Consider the following 17,930-nt stretch of genomic DNA (forward strand, 5'->3'; position numbering starts at 1 on the left):
ATTTCCTCTCGGTTCCTTAAATCACCAGAATATTATCAAACTTGTTTAATGAACAACCGAATTTCTTCAGAATTTTCTCTGTATTCATGAATCTATTCATCAACCAGTTATGAATCTATTAAGAACTCATTAGTCAGCAAAATGGGTTTGTCGCACTAGTTATAACAAGCCCTTGCAATAAAAAAATTAAGCCTCCTTACTTATTACCTTCAAGGGCAAAAGAAAAACAGACCTATTACACTTAACTGCGATGAAATTAGAGTAACAGATACATCAGCAAGTTAGCTCACTAGCTCTATTTTCACTGGCACAACCTCTCCAGGATTCCTCTTGCCCCAGTCTATATAAAAGTAGAAAGTTATCTCTCAATTCATCCAATATAGGAAGGGTAAAAAGAAAGAAACATTGGAGATACGTGGGCTTTGCTTCATTGAACTACAAATACACTGATACAATTCCTGTACAAGCATGTCCATTTTGGACCTCATATATACAAAGGGTACAGGGGAAAATTTTTAAAATGAAAAGGTCTTGAGGGTTTTAGAGTCATGAGTACAAGCTTACAAAAGCATAAGATGACTATTCCCGGTAGAAAAAGCATGTACAAAGGCATCATTACAGAGGTCCATCGAAAGGATCATAAACTATTGTCAGCAGAACACTGAAGCAGCAACCATACTCTCCCAAAAATTCTGTTCATCAATTTCCCACTTTTTCTAACCGTCAGGAAACTAATAGTAGAGTCAAGGCAAGGAAAGCGCAAATCTGAGGCAGCAGATTGGCCAAATCTTATCTGATAGTGTCACATTTGCAGCAACATTCAAAGAAAAGGATGGGGGCCAAAAAATTCAAGGAACCAGATAAAAACTGTTTTAGATGCATCGTCCAATCCCCACCTGCAGAAAATCATTGAAGTGAGCAACTGCAGATAAACAATTACTTAATACAACAACAAGGCTACAGCAAATTTAGCAGTGTTTTATAATGGCAGTAAAATATCCAACAAACTCTTTTAATAGTGTTATTGACATGAATAATAATACCAAACTATGTAAATATGGCCCATTACATTGTTCCAGACCTATCATACATTTTATGATCGCTCACCTTCCAAAGTAACAGAACATGTGGAATCTGTCCAAGACGCATACAATCACCTTCCCATGTAACCAAACATGTCAAAATTATCCAAGACATAAAACACACATTTTCAAATAGTCTAGAAGTTTATACACTGACAGTATAGAATATGCCTCGACATTAATGGACAAGTACCAAGAGGCTCAATGACCAAGTATCAGCATATCCAATATATGGAGATATATATCAGTATATTTAATGAAAAAGTTATCAAAAACAGGTAATAGCACTTCGAACTTTCCATGCATATCTATATTTTAAAAATTCCAACAAACAGGAAAAAAAAAAACAACCTCCAATAAAGACATTATCCTCCAACAAGTCGAAGGAGCATAACACAGAAGTAGAGCACATGCAGTGTAATCAAAACAACCCCCTTGACTTCCCTTCCCTTCCTCCAAATGATAAAACTAATAGTAAGCCATTGAATGATGAATTAACCAGACTTCATGGTTTTATGACTCTGCCCTTTATGTGGAAAGAAGCATGACACCTATGAATTTAATTGGCAAGACCCTATAGGGAACCAATAAGCTTACGTAACTTTAATAATGTCTCATAAGCAATACGATTATGCATGTTACCATGCCGGAAACCTTTAACCATTTTGACATGGTGCTTATTTCTGTCATATGCACAGCACAAATGACTAATGTGGAGACAATACAGCAACATTTAAAGAAGCAGCATACAGGATGAGAATGTTCAAATCTCACAATCACTAATTGCATCCATATATACTCACCCTATCCCAGCCTCCTACAGTCTCTTGCCAGGCTATTTCACAACCACAACTAAATGTTCCATTCACTGAAAAAAATATCCTAGCCTTCCACTATTCAACAGAGCCAGCTTTAAAGCTCCAAGCATTTCAGTATGATCCCACTGAACCAGATCCAACAGAATATTATCAATCTCCGACATTCCACTTCCACAAGATTTAGAGAACACTTAGGCCGAATTAGCTTTAATGACTTTTTAAGTCATTAAAACAGCCAGAGACACAGTAAAAGCACCTATCAATCACTTTGAAGCATATTATTATCATGGAAATTGTTGTTCGTAATTCATCACAGTCATTAAAAGTTGAAACAAGTCAAAAGTGTTAAATTTATACTTTATGATAAAAACTAGAAACAAGCCTATGGCTTTTTATTCACATGGGATGTAATGAAGATTTGTGGTAATCTATGAATCACTTTGCTGAGAATCCTTAAATATGAGGACAAGGATTCAAAACAAACTCATAATAGCACCTTGCCATTGGTCTTATCAAGGTGGAGGAGGTGATTGCATAAGACCCTGTATTTCATAAGCAGTACAGGTGTTTTAAACACTTATTATTATTTAAGGCTTATGAAAACATGCTGGAGTAAGGTTTTAACTTCTCAACATATATTGTCACTCGCCTTCTGCTAAAACACAGTTCCTCACTTCTAGATGACTAAGCAATTTCTCATAAACTCTTAATTGTAAAAATGAAGGACCTACCAAACACCACTTATATCCTCCCCCCACCCCCCCCCCCCCCCCCNAAGGGGAAGTAGAGAAGGAAGGAGGAAGGGTTGACCTTTTTTTAAAATAACAAGGACCCCCCCACCCCCCCCCACCCCCCCCCCCCCCGCCCCCCCACCCCCCTTCCTTCAGAGGAAAAGAATCCAATGACAGAACCAAAAAGAGTACAAGAACAGAAGGATCAATCAAACTTAAATTGGTTTGGCTAGATCAAGGAAATATCCAATCATGAAATAACCAAATAACAACTTTATGTCTTCCTTGGTTCTTAAAATTTATGAGCGGGAATGATTAAAAAGAATCATTTGATAGAAGTCAGCCAGACATAAATAGTAAATTTGAACAGGCAAAACAAAAGATATGTAGGAAACAATTAAAAGACCCATCTAATTACTTCAGACTAGTAGACTAGAACACCACATATATTACATAAAAGAAGTACACTGCACTGAAGAAAACAAACATATACTTAGAAGATAAGCAACTGCATCAGAAATAAGATTCATCGAGCACTGTGTAAATGCTAAAAGTTCCATCCTCCTGTATATGGTTGACTACTTGATGTGTACAGCATGAAGTTGCACAAGGAATAACATTCCTATCACCTACAAACAGATGAAAAGGCAGACAACTAGAACTACAAAAAAGCATGAGAAAGACATAAATCAAAAGCAATTTAAATATAAGACAGCTACAGCACAAACTAATATGATTTTAAAATAGATATATGACTGGACATGCTTGCAGCAGTTGGAAGTTAAGCTCACCTCAGTCCGACATGTCCCACTGCCCTGCTGCACCACATCAAAATCCAAAAACCTCCTCTAAATTATTTAGTTACAAATAGAGAGCTTCCCAGTCCATTCATCAGCCACACCATAGTCAATGCTAAGCTCCCTCATAGGAGGGATATTCTCCAGTGCAAAAAGCATAAGGTGGGGGAACATCAAGTTATTATGATCATACAACACACACTGCACCAGTACATTGGGACTGGAACTATGGCTCATATAACAAGCAACATTCCTCATCCTTGATACATCCATTGCAAAACCTAAAGGTGGAATTGAGGGATATGATGGACGCACATATTCTGCAAATATCTGAGATAAATCCCCCCATTCTGCCCATCGTTCAGAGAACCGATTGGGATAAATCAACGTATCGCCATTCATAGTGAAAACTTGCGCTTGCTCCCTTGTGAGAACCACCCCTGCATATTCACATATAAAAGCACCAGCTTGTATCAAGTCCAAGGATCTGACTCCCCAACCGGTTTCCCTTGACCTAAATATTTCCAACCTATTTCTCAACCCATGTTGTGAAACACGGTTCCGACAAGTTGGAGGGCATTGACAGAAATTCCCACATTCAAATATCACTGGTTTCCCTCTCAAGAGAAGACCATTATGATCATAACCAAAATCACCCCCGTTCTTCATAGCACAAAAGCACCCCTCCGTACACCCCGAAACACACTCACATCCAGTACGATTACTCCCCTGACCAAATGCATATGGAGGAAACACAGTCTTCACAAGATAATCATAATACATAGGATCATGATCACTATCAATATCGTTATATAGAAAAACCGGAACTTTCTCTTTTTTCATTGAAATATCAAGACTCAAATACCCCATCGGCCTAGCAGACAAAGGCCTAGTCCTAAGACTCTCAGCAAACCTCATAATCGAACTACCCATCTCGGGTTGCCCATCAATTCTCAACAACCTATACTTATAAACCCCGAAACCTGACTTCCCCACATCGAACCAACAATCAAGAATCTTATATAAACCATCATAAACATAAACTTTACTGGAAACACTATTCTCATATTTAATCCCTCTAATCACCCTTACCTCAATTCCATAATGCATACTCCTTTCTAGTGCCAAATTCCCTCCTTCAAGCTTCTGATGCATACATTGCCGTGAAAGCTTATCCTGTCCACCATGACCAGTGTAAATTATCAAGTCCCCAGCATCTTGATCATCCTCGTATCCACCTGAAACAATAATGCTGGTGGCAATTGGCTCCCCATTCGAGCTCTGGCTCGCAGGCAAGTAATCAATCCCGGCTTGAGCTTGTCCATGTAAGCCCATCACACAAAGCTCCATTCTGAAAAAGAACAAGTCACCAATTTCAATACCTGGGATTGAACCCACTATTCTCTTATCACGGTTTAACCACAGCCCTCGCTCCCTCATCAACGCGGCTGCTCTCAAATCGCCACGTGCCCGTCTCCCGTGCCCCGGTCCCTTCCTCTTTTCTTCCTCCAAAATGGCCAAAATGCGGAGGGAATCGTACATCATTCGGGTTCTTCGCACAACGTCCCGGAAATGCCTCTCGTCTTCGATTCCCAAATTAGTTACCCGAACCAGCTCGTTGGATCTTCCGGCCCTGCGACGTGAACCGACGACGGAGAGAGCTCGGTCAGGGTTGGAGGTGTTAATTGGGGAGGTTTCGGAGGTTGGTTCGCGTTGTTCTTCGGGCAAGGGCACGATGGCCCGGGAATCTGGGTCGAGGACGTCGATGTCACCGTATTTTTGTAATCTTTTGGCGAAAGCCGAGCGGAATAGTTCGGAGATTCGGAAGTATTCGGAGTAAAGGGCGTTTTGGTCATCGGTGGAAGAGGAAATGTTAGACAGAGGGGTAGATTCGAGATTAGAAGGGAACTCAGGGGCAGAACTGGAAGGAGAAAAGAGGGTGTTTATTTGCCTGTAGTTGGTCTGAGTTGGTGCTGGTTCGTCGAAAGGTTCTTGCTTGGGTTCAATTTTGGGTGTTAAGAAAGTGATGGTGCTGGTGCTGGTCACGGACGGGGGGGTATCGACGCTGATGGTTTGGGGAGGTTCTGGGGAAAGATTGAGGTCTTGGAAGGGTACAAGAGAACCCATTGGGTGGTCAGTCAGGTTTTAAAGAGGAATGTGAAGGAAATTACTTAGGGTTTTTCAAGGTACTTCCATGGCGGATATTTTGGAGGAAATGGGAGGGAGGGGGAGAGGGACAAAAAAGACAACTTCTTTTCAGCTACTTTTTGGGTAAGAAAACGGATTTTGTTAGCAACCAAATTTATCAATCACCAAACGTTACGATATCAACAAAATAACAAATACGAATGATTATGATATATTGTTTTAATTAAATATAAAAAAAACATATCATATAATACGTATGCAATATGATATAATTTTTATAAATTTTATTGTATTCTTTTAATTAAATACAGAAAGTAAATCGTACTCTATGCATATCATTTAATACATATTTTTTAAATTAAATTACTTTGAAATATATCTTGCATTTTTTGAAAAATTAAATTTTATATTAATATAAAAATGATTGAATGAAAATATTACATTGTGTATTTTAAATTTATTGCGATACAAAAAGTTTTAATTTTTCCAAGAATTGATTTTTGTATTTTTGTTAAATTAATAATTTTGGATTTTATGTCATTTTATTTTTCTTTATATTATAAGTTACAGAGGCTCAGGTGATTACGTGGCACGGTGAGGACCATTTTTTTCGGTTGCTGACAAATAGCATCATGCCTTGTCATGAAGAGTAAATATGATCTCAGCTGCATGTGGTGGGGTCCACTTGGAAAATTATTCTAAATCAATTTCCTTTTTTTATATACTAATGAAAAAAGGTTTTGAAAGTTGAACAAAGTTTTAAGGGATAAAATAATTAAAAAAGGGAAAAATATATGAGTGTAAAAATTACAATATCCAAAATTATTTTAACAGTTATATACGTTTACTTTCTTCTTTTTATTAACAATTAGCAAATTTGTCCGTATTTTTTACCAAATATAAATGTTTTGATCATTTATTAATCGGAATTATATCAATTATTTTTTAATTTTTTTTGTTACTTTTTAAACTAATAATCAATGTATATTATATCACTTTTTCTTTGCAATATTTATAAAATTACAAATGGGTCCCATTTTATGTAAAATTTGGTTTTTCATCATAAATGCGAATATTAAATGTTGAATACCTAATATGTGTGAGTCTATGTAATTGAAATTACATAGTTTTATTTAAATCTATATCTATGTAAAATTAGTTTTTCTACTATTAATACGAATATTAAATGTTGAGCACTTGTTTTTTCAATATACTAGTGATTTTTTTAGGGAAAAAGAATAAACATTAAAACCTTATTATATTTTTATATATATAAACATTAATTTTTAGTTTTCTTACTTTTTATTTTGATATGAAATTATGATTTTATTTTTCTATTTTCTTAAAATTCTATTATTAAATTAAGAAAAATTTGTCAAACACTTGAAAAATTAAATTAATTTTACACTTTTTCATATCTTTTTACATAATTTATATTTTATTAATTTAACCATTCGATTTCGTGATCTATGATGAATTCTAAATTAATAAAAAATATCCAATTACTTGTTTAATAATAAAAAAATCTTAACAGGACACAGTAGTATTCTCTATCAATATTATAAGTATATCAAATTGACTTAAAATTTTATATAAATGGCGTGTACTGGTAAGCTATTAAATCCAACTATTGCTTGCTTAAAATATTTATACTGTCCCCCTCTATATATACATTTTCATTTCTTCAAAACCTTTTGTCTCATCTAATATAATAATGATTTATTGTTTTTATCGTAAAGATAATTTCATCTATTATTTAATTGATTTGCACATATTTTGATAAATTTTTTTTTAAATTAATTAAGTAATTACATATCATGTTAAAAAAATTAAATATTAAATCAAAAAGTGAAAGAAGTGATAAGACAAGTAACACGACTTTATACAAAATATAAAACGAGTATCTATATTTGTATTAGATTAATTAGATCTCTAATCCTTGATTTGTGAATGAATTTGAGTTTAATTAGCTCGATCTAACTTTGATTTGATTTATTTATCAATTTTAAGGTGAGGATAGGACCATGCAAACGAACTTGGTAATTTTACCTCTTTATTTTTCATTCTTTTTTTTCCACAAATAAAATATATTACTTAAATAATAATGAGGGAAGGTGGGATCATGGGAAAAAGATTTTTTTCAATTGTTTCTTTATTTTCAAACCAATAATTTATCAATATATTTTTTCGTCATTTATATTTTTAATTTTTTTAATAAATTAAGCATCCAAAATATTTTGAGAAATCTAAAAATTAAAATATCCTTCAAACCTCTAAAATTTTATCCACATCTGTTGTAAGTTAGAATCAATTTATATATGAGTAGGTCCCATATTTATAAATTATCAAAAGAACATTACGTGGTGATTACGACCGTAATATTAGACTATATGTATTAAATACAATTTTTGTATTATATTTTTTATAATTATCCAATCACAATCGTGAATTTTAGAAAAAATTATGATGAATAACCTCGATATTATAATTAATATGTTTGTTAAATAATCGAAAAAGATAGGTCCGATATTATTAAAATTTTTTGAAATTTTCAATTTTATAAATGTCAAGAAGAAGTAAATTTGGGACAACAGAAATCAGTTGTAAAAATCATATGATTTCACCAAAATTGTGGTGAGAGGCACTTTTCTGCCTCAATCTCAACAAGGAGCAATTACTTTTCTCATGGTTTATTGGAATAGAGCTAACAGTGACCAAGATCGTGACATATTCCTCGCACAAAACATTCAAGAATGATTTGGCCTATCACACTGTAACATGATGTCACCAATGGTTTCTGAATTCTCTCTGTTCTTACAAAACTCAAGGTTTCCTTGGCTAAACAATCAATGATATACTATATATAGGTAGACAAGAAGTTTGAAGCTGAAAAGTATACGGATATGGTAATACTAATATTCTCTGAAAACACTGGATATGCACACCGTCATGCCATCTAAAGCTTCGAGATTGCAAGAGAGAAGGCATCGTTGGAAACGTAAACACCATTTTCGACAAGTGTCCTTCCACCTGTATCCAGAAGCTCACATGCATAGGCTCACTGCTTTACACGTATTGCCACTTGATTTACATGACCTTAACTTCTCTATATAGTCTCCACTGCCAACTCTCTCTCGGCCTTACCAAAGCTTAAGCTGAAAGAGAGGAAAATTTGTTTCGATCAACAACTTAAGTTCGGGTTTTAGGTGTTTTGTCTGAGGGGGAGTTCTCTTGGGTTTCTTTCTTTTTGTGAGGGAAGAGAAAAGGATGGCTGTAGGAAGGAACATAGCTGCTCCCTTGCTGTTTCTGAACCTGGTCATGTATTTCATTGTGCTGGGCTTTGCTAGCTGGTGTGTCAATAGGTATATCAATGCCCAGACTGCTCACCCCAGTAAGTTCCCTTCCCTTTTCATTTCTTAACCCTGATCTTTACTAAATAGCTGCTAGGCTTTGTTTTAACACGGAAGGGAAATGTTTCAGGTATGGGGGGAAATGGAGCAACTGGTTTCTTCCTGACCTTTTCAATGTTGGCTGCTGTAGTAGGCATAGTATCAAAGTTTGCAGGAGGGCACCATATCAGGTCTTGGAGAACTGATACTCTGGCTGAAGCAGGATCATCTTCACTTATAGCATGGGCCTTGACTGCACTAGCCTTTGGGTGACTTGATTTTTACCATTTTTCGCATCTATAAAAATAACCAATTACTCCATTTACATCCTACAAGAAAAGCTTGATGATTTCCCAAACTGTTTTCCTAACGCAGGTTTGCTTGCAAGCATATAAACATAGGAAGCTGGAGAGGATGGAGGCTGAGAATACTCGAAGCATTCATAATAATCCTTACATTCACCCAACTTCTGTACGTCATGTTGCTCCATGCTGGTGTAATCAGCAGCAGGTATGGACCAGGATACCGAGACGCTGACTATGGCATCCATGGACCTGCGGACGAGCCAGGGCCAAAGGCTGGCACTGCAGTGGCAGGGACTAGGGTTTGAAGGAGCATACTTGTTGCTAGATGATTGTAACGTCTATTTTCAATTCCGTTTTGTTTATTTGGAGTTATCAGTTCAATTCGGACCTAAACTTTTACATGTAGTTGTGTAAGTAGAGTTGGACATGGATTTGCAGCATCTGGTTTGTAATATTTTCATGACTCTGGGTTTTTTCTAATGGTACATTTTGTGTGGTTTGGTTGCCAAATGGTTGGTTGGAGTTTCATTATTTCAATGGCTTTATATTTCAACAAATTTAATCAGATTAGTACATTAAACCTGACCCAATGTTAAGACATGAGAACAGCAGCTCATCAAAACATTTGCTTTGGGAGCATTTTTTCCTTTATTACAGAAATCAGGGTTTCCCAAGAAAACTACGTCCTGCTTTCTGCATCCATATGTTGAAACAGAAGTTCTTCTTTCCAATAAAAAGGGTTTATTTTAGGGTTTGGCTTTAAGCAAAACAACTGCCAGGTGGTTAAACTACGCATGATAGCAACAGGATTGGGTTTTGACAATATACTCTGCAAACATGATGTTCCATGCTATATGATGAGATATTCCTTTCCAACTCTACTCTTCAGCTTCTTTCAGATTGGAACAAAATTTATTCCAAAATGGAACAAAATCGTCTACTTTGGAAAGATTCGTGACAAACAATGACAGTTAAAGCATACCCATAACTGCCAACAATTCACGATCCTCTTGGTACTTAAAGGCATCTAACAGAAAGAATTTACAACCAACTAAGAGAATCAAATGGTTACGGTTGCTTGATCATCTGTTAGCACTCTTTTCTTTTCATTTTGACAATAAACAGGAGATGCCTTCCACTAAACAAGCAAAAATGCCTCAACCGCCCGGGGAATAAGCGAAAGGTAGTCGACAATATGCCAGCAGTAATAAATATTTTTCCTGCTTTTCCAAGATTTATTGACTAGTGAGAGTAAGCATTCTACAATCCATGAAGAACATGAGCTACATTGATCCAATCTCGCAACAGTTTCTTCTCTCAATATGGTTAAATGAACCACCCAAATAATTAGCAATCTTCTTTTTGTTGTTAAAATAATTATTAGCTATGTTAGCAGCAATTGCGAGTACATATGTAAGCTGAAGCTCAAGGGGCACAGATGGGGGCATAAATAATCAGAACCAAACCTTTTGCAGTATATAAATCCGAATTCAGTTATTGAACAACATTCATCACTTTCTACTAGGTAGAAAAAAGAAGGAAAGAAGAGTAGGAACAGCCTTCCTAACATGTAATCTTCCTTGAGCAGTGATATGATCTTAATGACAACTCTTATCAAAAAGGAACAGCCATACAAAAGCCACAGGATATGCAACATTTAAAAGAAAAGAACACTAGGTTGACCCTTCATTAATAAAACCATCCTTGCGACCTTCAAACCCTGGTCGCAACAGCTTCTTCTCCCTCTTTGCAATACGCCGCATCTTCTTCTGGTGAATCTTCTCTGCTATATTATCTGACCTCTTCTGTTGTTTCTCTGTTTTCAACTTCTCTGTAGTCTCAACCCTCTCATTCCACTTCTCAACATTCTTCTGATGCCTCTTCTTCTCCTTCTGTATACTCTGTTTCAACAACTTTGGATCATCATGAACCTTAATCCCTGCAGCTCTATCCATCGCTGCCTTCCAAGAATGCTTCTTTGCAATAACCTCACCTTTCTCTGGATCTTTCTTAGCTTCCTGTAATTTCGTTGCATTTTCAAGCTCCTTGAACTTTGAAAGTTTTCTTTTTTTCTTCTTACCATGTTTTTCCTCATCCCCAAGTTTAACCCGACTAAAAGTAAGCTCCTTTGCAGCCTCTTCCATATCCTTCTCCACGTTATCCCTATCAGTACTACTCGTAACTTTCTTTTCTTCCTCTCCACTATCCCTCTTTCGCTTCTTTTGAACATTACCCTTCTTCTCAATCTTCTTCTTCCCTTTATCCGAGCCCCCAGTATTTCTACCACCACGAAGCTCTTCGATTTTCCTACGAAGCCTTTGCCTAAGTTCTTCATAAGTGACCGACGGTTCCTCACCATTGCCTAAATCAGACATTATAGGTTTAACCTCAATTTCCTCTTCATCACTCTCCTTAATCACTTTCTCCTTTTCCAAATTCTCCTTCAACAGATCAAGGGTCGTTTTTGTCGACTTCTCGGGATCTAACCTATCTCTCCGGGCTTTCTTAATGTTTTCTCTAGATTGCTTCTTAGCAGAAGCCTTCTCGGCTTTGCTAAGACCCTGAAACCAAGGTTTATCCTTTTCATTCGATAGATAAAACCTTGCAGGGATTAACTCAATCAATTTGTCAAAGAACAAAGCATTTTCATGAATCATAGACTTTAAATCAAGTGTCGACACGGGCTCATTCAAAGTTTTTTCATTTTTCTTCCCCATCTGCACAGACATTTAAAAATTGAAAATTTTCCAAAATTTAGGAAATAATTCATCTGCTATTTAACATCTAATATCTCATTATTCACACTCTATTAACATCAAAGAATTCAGACCGACAAAAAATCCCAAAATTTTAGGGTTCCTCTATACAGCTTATTTAGGAAAAATATTTGTAAAATAATGAAAATTCGCTTAATATTTTAAAGAAAAATGGAAATTAAAAGAATCAACCAGAAGAGAGAGGTACCTTTGGAGAGTTGAGAGTGTAATGGAGACTTCCACGGAAACCCTAGAAACAGAGGAGGAAACTAGGAAAAGGCCGAGGCTTTTAAAATTGAGGATTTTATATGTAGAAGTGAACCGGCATGTTTCCGTGAACCGGGCCGGTGTGGAATCGGCCTTTTTTTTTTCTTTCTTTTTAAAGCATAAAATTCTACACCAACGAAGCAAGCTGATTCAGTCAGAATTGGAGAGCAATTCGAGCTCGAGCTCGAGCTCGAATAGATTTGAAATTACATGTCTCAATTTTATTTTAATTTTGATAATTTTAATGTAAATAATTTTTTATTTAATTTTACACCTTTCCAGTAAATTATCGTATCATCATCTCTACCTTTCATATTTGAAACAAGTAAGATTCAAATACCATAAGCATAATATTTAAAAATTTTAAATAAATTTTTATTTTTTATTACGTTTAAATAAGTTTTTATATTTTTATTTTAAATCAATTATTGATTATTATTGTTAATCAAAATATCATTTTGTGATTTTATGTTATAGAGTAATGACATGTCATGTTGATATATTATAATAAAAGTTAAATTATGAAATTAGTCTTTATATTTTGATAAAATAGTGGATTTAGTTCTTATATAATAATTTGTAAAAATTAAATTTTTTTATTTTTTAAAATTGACAATATCAATCTAATTGTTAATAATATTAATTTTTTTTTGTTACTTATGCTAACATGGTATTTTTTTACTAATGCGATATTGAATATGATGATCTGTTAATGATAATATGGTATTTGTTATCTATTTTGCAGTACACTTTTCAACATTTTAAATTATAAAGGATAGAAATGTAATTCTTCTTTCTCTCACACACTCTTTCCCTAAATTGTAAAAACTTATTCACAATTTTGATTTTTTTTCTAATCTTGTTTAAAACTATTAACTTACACTATTTAATTCTATGTCCATACTTATAAAATCCATATTAGTACTTGATCATGTCATATCGACATTCTTATTACATCATTCGTGAAATGCCACATTATCATTACCATGTTTTCAAATTTAATTTCACATCAACAAAAAAATGTCACGTCAACACAACCAAATGTCATATCAATATAGATAATAGAAATTTTTTAATATATTAGACTGACATTGTCAATTTCGGAAAGTAATATTAGACTGACATTGTCAATTTCGAAAAGTATAAAAACTTAATTTTTATAAATTATTGCATAATGACTAAATCTATCATTTTGATAAAGTACATGAACTAATTGCACAATTTAACTTATAATTGATTATATGATTATATGACCATGCGACATTTTTTACTATTTACATCAATACTAAATTAACGTTACATAGATATAAAATGATTATCAACATTTTAACAAATAATAATTAGTTAACTATTAATTATAAAAAATAATTTAATTTAAAATTAAAATATATAAATTTAATTAAATACAATTAATAAATAAAAATTTATTTAAATTTTCTTAAATAACATGAACGTCTTAAAACATTATATGAATATTGCATTATCACTCTCTAAATTGGACTACAGAAACGATTTAACAATAATTTTATTTTCTCTTTCAAATGAGATGATCTCATTCCAAATTTCGAATTTTTTTATTGCAAATAGTGACTTAATCGTCAGAAAATCATGGTGGAAATCATCTCATTACTTTACACCTGCCACTTTTGTCTGATCTTGGAAAAGAAAAGCTGTCTAACCCAAGAAGCTCCAGTCTGATCATAGCAACAGCACTTCTCATACAGAAATAGAACATCTAACACTAATACAATTCTAATTTGGTCACAAATACTACACAGAACATTGGTTTTGTTTCATATGATTAAACTAAGAACCCCAAGCTTCATATAAATTGCAATACTTGAATCTTAAACTTTAAACTTTTCCAATATCCATATATAAAACAGAAAGAGTGAAGGACTGAAGAGATTTTCGCTAGAAAGATGGAAATTCGATCCGGATGCAATCAGCAAAAAAACTTGTATTAGTGCATTACGATGATTCAAGTCTTTGGTCTTAGATTAGGCAGAAGATTTGATTCAATCTTAATGATTAACAGTATGCATTAAGTTCAAATACATTGACAAATAAATTTTCAATAAAAATATCTCTGCTGTTTCGACTTTTGTTTTCAAGTACAAATACATTAGAAAGAAAATGATATGTACCCATTTTGATTTCACCAGTCAATCATTGTTTTTTGGCTAAGTTTAGCTGCTTTTGCTCTAGTGCTAATGTTGTTTTCAGATGGAAAAAAAAGGGTCAGCTGAGACTTACTTCCAAGTTGCGGCAGTTCATCAGGAATAACGCCAACCAATTACCACTACAAAGTTGGCCTTCCCACTTCCAAAATTTTTATGATCAAAGGTCATCCGTTTACCAAAAGCTGATGAAAACTCAAAAAGGGATGAAAACGAAATGAGTTTCTGTTCTATCAAAGACTTCTCTTTAAGGGTAGGTCTTGACGAGCCAATCTGAGTGGCAAAGAAGCCTAGTTTTCCTTTTCAAATTAATCATATCTCTTTCTTCTCTGTATTACTCATTTCTGAAACCAGGATGCATGCATGCGATGCACATGGTATGCCCACTAGTTCACATATCCAGGGTTTGCATGTTCAAAATCATCTATGGTGATGGATTAATTCTGCTGGTATATTTCATGTATTATGCATGTATAGTTTGGCTATAACAACGGGAATAAACAATTAGGAGCAAGAGACTGTTGGTAGTAACACATCAATGGAAGACTTGATTTCACCCTTTGAGTTACACAAACGGAAAACAAGCAAAAAACAGAGAAAAAGAGAAGCATATATTGAATCCATGCTTGGTATTACAGCAAGATAAAAGCATAATAAATGAATAAAAAAAATATAAAAGTGGATTATGGAAAGGATGATGATGGCAATATTTGCCTACCCAAATCGTGTGGGAGGCGTGTAAAAGAGAGAAAAAAAAAATCAAATAATAATGAAGGATAAACTCAATGGCCGTGGTTGACTGATTGACCAGGAGCAGCAAAGGGCATCAAAATCGTTGCACACTCGTGGGGATCAAAGGGGGAAAAGCAATACTAACATTTTGGAGTCAAAGGTGAAGGAAAAGTACATGCTTTGGACCCAGCACCTAACCATTAATGAAAGATTAGGATGAGCATTTAATTAGTTTATCTCTAGGAGTTCTAGGCTTTTGGCATGATACCTTTATTTGATTACATAATTTGTCCAAGGGAAAGGGAACATTCTCTGGATTTAGTCGGTAGTGCCCAACAGCTCAAAGTGTGATTAAGTATGAGATTGACGAGAGCAAGTTTGGTTTTCAATGATTCCATCTTCGAAATTTATTTCTAATGGAGATGTTTATCTAGAAGAATGAAAAAGAAAAATTTTATTCGGAAGAAAAATGAATATGGAGGAGGAATATCAAGTAATTATGGGGGAAAAAATGAAGTTGTATATTGTTTTTGGGGACCATGATGCATGCTTATCTCGTGATAAAATTTTGAAAACCAATTTCAATTTGGACCATCATAAAACACCTAAAGTCATGAAAATGAATATAAAAAAAAAAAACCCAATTAAGCATAAAAAAAAAATGAATTTATACATCATCTTACGACATATGCTTATCTGATGATGAAAATTTAAAATCCAAATTTGGATATAATTATGGATCCTCAACAACACCTAAAGTCATGAAAATGAAATGCCAAAAAAACATGTTAGACTTGAAAATTTTAGGTCTCCAATAGTAACTCTGAAAAATCAAGGAGAAAAGGGTTGAAAACGAAATGCAAAAAACATGTTTAGCATCAAAGTTAGGTCCTCCAATTTTCTAAGGAATGATTTTCCCACAAGCACCATTGGCCCTTGTTTGCCAGGCTCCCTTTTATGACATAAACGACAGGTACAGTCAAAATGAGAGCAGATTTTTTCATTTGACTCATTTCTTCCATTGGTTCAAGCCCATCCAGCATATGATCATTTCTTTCATTAATTGTTTAATTAGTATTCAAATCCAAAAATTGGCCTAAGCAAATTACTCAAGCACACTTTTTACCGGCCTATGTTGATAGCTATGCTCAATGCCCTTAAAGACTCCTTTTTTTAGTCAAATTTGCAGTTCAATTTGTTGATATTTTGCCCTACAACCGTGGATAATCACCAACTCGAACCTAACTTAAGTGAGTTTTCCTTTCGGTTCCTTTCGGTCTATGTTGTGTATCGATTCTACTAATCAAACTCATCAAATTAAAAAATCTTTGTAGTTGTATTTTAATATATCTTGTATATACGTTTGAATGTAAAAAAAAAAAAAAAAAACTATGCATAAACTTTTAAGGTAAAGATTTACGAGTTTAATTAATTTAATCTTATAGTTAGTGCAAAATCAAGTCTTTGATCTTTTAAGGTAAGATCTAATGAACAAACCTTTGTAGTTATACTTTAATATATTTTGCATGTACGATTTTTTTTTTATATCGCTTTCTTATCAATATAATTCGGACATCAAAAAACTATTGTATAAATTGTCGAGATAAAAGTTTACGAGCTTAATTAATTTAATCCTATAATTTAAGCAGAATATGGTTTTTGATCTTTTAAGGTGGGATCTAAAACTAATACTAATTATAAAATGAGTATAATTAAGACTCTTAGCATTTGTTGAAAGCCAAATTAAGGACATGAAAATCACACCTCTGCCCCCATTTGGTTGACAAAACCTTTTCACTTTTGGTTGCTTTTATATATATATATATATTGTGAATTAGTGCCGGAAACTTCTCTTTTCTTTGTAAATTAATAGGAATCCCCTAGTGAGAACAAAATCACAGCAACTTCTCAATTATTGTCATGTGGAAATTTTAAACAAAGGGTTATTGGTGGAAACATCAACTCCCCTTTATGTTTCACAAGTCAATTTTTTTTACCTTTGACTCTACCACATTATTGCAATTCAAACAAGAATTAAATCATGATTTCCATGTGAAAGGATACAAACCGTTAATTTCATCGAAAATCCGTAAAAACCCCGTTGAATATTCCGACAAAAATCCTCTAGTGGAATTAATTCCGTAATGTTTTTTAAAACGATGAGGGAAATATTAAAAAAGAAAAAAAAGGGAAGGTGAGAAAGTAGAGAGGAAGGCAATTTATTGGCATATAAAATCAAATGTATCCATCAAGTAGGCTGTATTTCACCATTAACGATCCAGAAACAAAAGGCAAACCCAATCTCGAATTGCAAGTATAAGATGTGGGGAATCATTCTAATCCTAGTATTATTTCTATTTTTGTCCAAAGCTAACAACCAAATGTCTTGTCTTGTTAATGTAAACTATTAATTTGAGAAACACAATTTCTAGGATTGGAACCATTTTTTTTAAACTGTTGGCACCACTTCAATTGAGAGATCCTGACTTAACTAAAAAAGTTTCTGCAAAAATTATTTTTCAATTTGTTAAAAGAAGAAAATAACTCAAAAGTATAATTTGATGCAAGATATTTTCTTTAAGTGGAGAATGGGAATCACGTTTTTCATTTTTTTTTTTTTACTTTTCTTTCTATATCAAGCAAAATATTGTACACTTAATACAAATACTTTTCTTTGAAACGAAAATTGTAGAATAAAATTTTGTTTTTGATACTAATTTGTAAT

The 17,930-nt window shown here is 33.8% G+C and overlaps 3 protein-coding genes across 4 annotated transcripts; 1 reads left to right on the top strand and 2 right to left on the bottom strand.

Moving 5' to 3' along the window:
- LOC18603340 (histone-lysine N-methyltransferase family member SUVH9) lies at positions 396 to 5,725 on the bottom strand. Of its 2 annotated transcripts, none has more exons than XM_018119981.1 (2): positions 3,423 to 5,722; positions 396 to 896 (listed from the first exon to the last, which is right to left on the bottom strand). In XM_018119981.1, the coding sequence occupies exon 1, from the start codon at positions 5,553 to 5,555 to the stop codon at positions 3,489 to 3,491; it is 2,067 nt and encodes a 688-aa protein (XP_017975470.1). In that variant the 5' UTR covers positions 5,556 to 5,722; the 3' UTR covers positions 396 to 896; positions 3,423 to 3,488. The 2 variants fall into 2 exon arrangements, with proteins under 2 accessions (XP_017975470.1, XP_007035308.2); XM_007035246.2 differs by lacking the exon at positions 396 to 896 and adding an exon at positions 2,788 to 3,292 and having other exon boundaries at positions 3,423 to 5,725.
- LOC18603341 lies at positions 8,466 to 9,780 on the top strand. Its single transcript, XM_007035247.2, has 3 exons — positions 8,466 to 8,967; positions 9,057 to 9,234; positions 9,341 to 9,780. The coding sequence occupies exons 1-3, from the start codon at positions 8,844 to 8,846 to the stop codon at positions 9,573 to 9,575; spliced, it is 537 nt and encodes a 178-aa protein (XP_007035309.2). The 5' UTR covers positions 8,466 to 8,843; the 3' UTR covers positions 9,576 to 9,780.
- Positions 10,718 to 12,377, bottom strand: LOC18603342 (ribosomal RNA-processing protein 14). The gene is made up of 2 exons (XM_007035248.2): positions 12,235 to 12,377; positions 10,718 to 11,987 (listed from the first exon to the last, which is right to left on the bottom strand). The coding sequence occupies exon 2, from the start codon at positions 11,985 to 11,987 to the stop codon at positions 10,944 to 10,946; it is 1,044 nt and encodes a 347-aa protein (XP_007035310.2). The 5' UTR covers positions 12,235 to 12,377; the 3' UTR covers positions 10,718 to 10,943.

Source organism: Theobroma cacao, chromosome 4 (genome assembly GCF_000208745.1).
Source record: "Theobroma cacao cultivar B97-61/B2 chromosome 4, Criollo_cocoa_genome_V2, whole genome shotgun sequence".
Lineage (NCBI taxonomy): Eukaryota > Viridiplantae > Streptophyta > Magnoliopsida > Malvales > Malvaceae > Theobroma > Theobroma cacao.